This window comes from Diospyros lotus, chromosome 12 (genome assembly GCF_014633365.1).
Source record: "Diospyros lotus cultivar Yz01 chromosome 12, ASM1463336v1, whole genome shotgun sequence".
Classification (NCBI taxonomy): domain Eukaryota; kingdom Viridiplantae; phylum Streptophyta; class Magnoliopsida; order Ericales; family Ebenaceae; genus Diospyros; species Diospyros lotus.
The window spans coordinates 22106535-22110659 of record NC_068349.1 but is presented as its reverse complement, the minus strand read 5'-3'; the positions used below and the strand labels follow the sequence as shown (position 1 = coordinate 22110659).

Sequence of the window (4125 nt, the reverse complement as noted above, 5' to 3'; positions counted from 1 at the left end):
GATTCTGGAGACATTCCAGAAAGTGGAAGTCAATATACCCCTCCTTGAAGCAATCAGACAGATCCCCAAGTATGCAAAATTTCTCAAAGATTTGTGTACGCACAAGAGGAGATTAAGAGGGAATGAACAAGTCAACCTTGGGAGGAATGTTTCAGCTCTCATACAACCTGCCATGCCAAGGAAGTGCAAAGATCCAGGGACATTTTCCATTCCTTGTACTATAGGAGACATGCAATTTAGTAATGCTTTGCTAGATTTATGTGCATCCATTAATGTTATGCCTAACTCTATCTATGCTTCTTTGCAGTGTGGTCCTTTGAAGCCAACAGGAGTGGTTGTCCAGCTAGCTAATAGAAGCATAGCCTACCCCTCTGGAGTCTTAGAGGATGTCCTGGTTAAGGTTAAGGATTGTATCTTCCCTGCTGATTTTTATGTTTTAAATATGGAAGATGACAATTTGTATGAGCATGCACCTCTTATATTAGGTAGGCCATTTTTAAAAACTGCAAGGATTATCATCAATGTGCATGAGGGTACACTTTCCATGGAATTTGCTGGTAGCACCATTCATTTTAACATACTTGATGCCATGAAATGTCCCCCTGAAGATCATTCCACTTTGCAAGTTAACTTGATTCAATTGTTGGTTGATGAAGCATGCACTAAGTCTTGTGATTTAATTGATGCATTCCCCACTATTCATGACCTTCCAGATTCCTTCATCTGTCCTGATTGTAGTAATGAGAGTGATCCATGTGATGCATGTTCTGAGATTGCTACATTTTTGAATAGCCATGATTCTGATATTCATATTGAGCATGCACAATCTGATTCTTATACATCTCATAAGGAGGATAGTGTTTTTGTTAACCATGTTGAACAGGTAGACAGTACCCTTGAGATAAAGGCAAATATGTTAGTCCCTTCTTTGCAGCAGCCACCATCCCTTGAGTGCAAGCCTTTGCCCGAGCATCTCAAGTATGCATTCTTGGAGGATGGCGAGAAGCTACCAGTCATCATCGCCAATAACTTGCAGCCTGACCAAGAGAAAAGGTTATTGGATGTGCTGAAGAGGAACAAGCAGGCCATAGGTTGGACATTGGCAGACATACCTGGGATTAGCCCTTCCATATGCATGCATAGGATTCATCTAGAGGAAGGAGCTAAACCTGTGAGACATCCCCAAAAGAGACTCAACCCCACCATCCTGGATTTGGTAAAGAAAGAGGTAAGTAAACTACTCTCAGTTGGTATCATTTATCCTATCTCTGATAGCCAGTGGGTGAGTCCAATGCAGGTAGTTCCCAAGAAGACGAGCATCACAGTGGTGCCTAATGAGAGGAATGAGCTTGTTCCGATGTGAGTACAAAATAGTTGGAGAGTGTGCATTGATTACATGAGACTCAACCTCGCCACGAAGAAGGATCACTTCCCTCTCCCATTTATTGACCAAATGTTGGAGCGGTTGGCAGGTAAGTCACACTATTGTTTTCTTGATGGTTTCTCTGGATATTTTCAGATTTGCATAGCACCAGAGGATCATGAAAAGACCACCTTCACCTACCCCTTCGGCACATTTGCCTATAGGAGGATGCCATTTGGTCTTTGTAATGCTCCAGGTACCTTTCAGCAATGCATGGTAAGTATATTTTCAGATTTTCTAGAGGATTGCATGGAAGTGTTCATGGATGATTTTTCAGTTTATGGCTCATCTTTTGATGATTGCTTGGTTAGCTTGGGTAGAGTCCTAGAGAGGTGCATTGAAAAGAACCTTATTTTAAATTTTGAAAAATGTCATTTCATGGTAGAACAAGGAATTGTTTTAGGGCATGTTCTGTCTAAGAAGGGTATAGAAGTGGATCGGTCTAAGGTTGATATTATTGCTTCTTTGCCTTACCCCACCTCTGTACAAGAGGTGCGTTCCTTCCTTGGACATGCAGGATTCTACCGGAGGTTCATCAAGGATTTCAGCAAGGTTGCACTTCCACTTTCCCACCTACTCCAGAAAGATGTGAATTTCCACTTCGATGAGCCTTGCAAGCGGGCATTTGAGGAACTGAAGAGCCGATTGATTTCTCCACCCATCATACAGCCACCCGACTGGGAGTTACCCTTTGAGTTGATGTGCGACGCCTCCAACTTTGCAGTGGGTGCCGTCCTTTCCCAGCGTGTAGAGAAGAAATCCCATGTCATAGCCTACACTTCACGTACATTGGATGCGACACAGGCTAATTATACCACTACGGAAAAAGAGCTATTGTCTATTGTTTTTGCATTGGATAAATTTAGATCCTATTTACTTGTTTCTAAAGTTATTGTCTTTTCTGACCATGCAGCTCTTAGGTACCTCTTGAAGAAGCCTGATGCCAAACCTCATTTGATAAGGTGGATGCTTTTGCTCCACGAATTTGACATTGAGATCAAGGATAGAAGTGGAGTAGAGAACTTGGTAGCCGATCACCTCAGTCGCATCCCTTCTTCAGATTCCATAGTCATGGACTCCCAACCCATCAGAGATGATTTTCCAGATGAGTTACGCTACCACATTCATGGTGCTGAGCCTTGGTATGCTGATTTGGTAAACTATTTAGTTGCTTCTGAATTACCTGCATATCTTAAGAAAGAACAACTAAATAAATTTAAGAGTCAGGCTAGGTACTATGTGTGGGATGACCCCTATCTGTGGCGCATGTGTAGTGACCAGGTCATCAGGAGATGTGTCCCTGACCATGAGTTTACATCTGTCCTTAATTTTTGTCATACACTTGCATGTGGTGGTCACTTTGGTCCGCAACGTACTGCTAGAAAGGTCTTAGATGCTGGGTTATATTGGCCATCCCTTTTTAGAGATGCATATGGATTCTGTAAGAACTGTACACGTTGCCAACACACAGGTTCAATTTCACGAAGAAATGAAATGCCTCAGAAACGTTTATTATTTTGTGAGATATTTGATGTATGGGACATTGATTTCATGGGTCCTTTTCCTGTCTCTGTTGGTTTTGTGTACATTTTTTTGGCTGTGGATTATGTTTCGAAATGGGTGGAAGCTAAAGCCACCCGGACTGATGATTCTTCTGTGGTTGCAGATTTTGTTAGATCTCATATTTTCTGCAGGTTTGGCATTCCCAGGGCCATAATCAGTGATCAAGGATCCCACTTCTGCAACAGAAAAATGCAATCCATGCTCCGAAAGTATGGAGTTTTACATAAAGTGGCGACACCCTACCATCCACAGACCAATGGGCAAGCTGAGGTTTCAAACAAAGAGATCAAGCAGATTCTAGAGAAGACAGTCCAGCCCAACAGGAAAGACTGGAGCCAAAGGTTGGAAGATTCACTTTGGGCCTACCGCATGGCCTACAAGACCCCGATCGGCATATCCCCATATCGACTGGTCTTTGGAAAAGCATGTCATCTGCCGGTAGAGATCGAACATAAGGCCTATTGGGCGGTGAAGCAATGCAACATGGACATGAAAGAAGCTGGTTCCCAGCGGAAGCTTCAATTGCAAGAACTTGAGGAATTGAGGTTAGAGGCATATGAGAACTCCAGGATCTACAAGGAAAAGACCAAAGCTGTACACGACAAATTGATTGCCAAGAAGGAGTTCAACGTTGGCAATAAAGTCCTCCTCTACAATTCACGCCTAAAGCTGATGCCTGGTAAGTTGCATTCTAGATGGGTTGGTCCTTTTGTGGTTACTCATGTTTTTCCCTATGGTGCAGTTGAAATCATGGACGGGTCGACTACGAAGAAATTCACAGTCAATGGGCAGAGGCTTAAACATTTCTACGAGGGCTTTACAGAACACACAGTGGAGGAGCTATCTCTCTTGTACCTTCCTCCGACTTGATATCACCAGGCTGTTTCTCTCTCCTTACTTTTCTTACTTGTCCTATACCTGATTCTTACTGCATGCTTACATTGAGGACAATGTAATGTTTGAGTGTGGGGGGGAGTTTTAGAATAGAAGTTTCTTTGCTAAAAAAAAAAAAAAAACCTTTCCCCTTCTTTAGGTTGAAGAACATTCATTGCATCCCTTGATTATGGCAAAAATTTTAAGCAAGTCCTTTGGAATCAAAAGAAAATATATAGAAAGGCCAAAGGCCAAGGTGAGATGGA

General features: G+C 42.5%; 1 protein-coding gene across 1 annotated transcript; it reads left to right on the top strand.

Annotated features, from left to right (window-relative positions):
* Positions 1–3469: 3469 nt before the first annotated feature.
* Positions 3470–3856, top strand: LOC127787566 (uncharacterized). Its single transcript, XM_052315628.1, has 2 exons — positions 3470–3665; positions 3729–3856. The coding sequence occupies exons 1-2, from the start codon at positions 3470–3472 to the stop codon at positions 3854–3856; spliced, it is 324 nt and encodes a 107-aa protein (XP_052171588.1).
* The last annotated feature ends 269 nt before the right edge of the window (positions 3857–4125 follow it).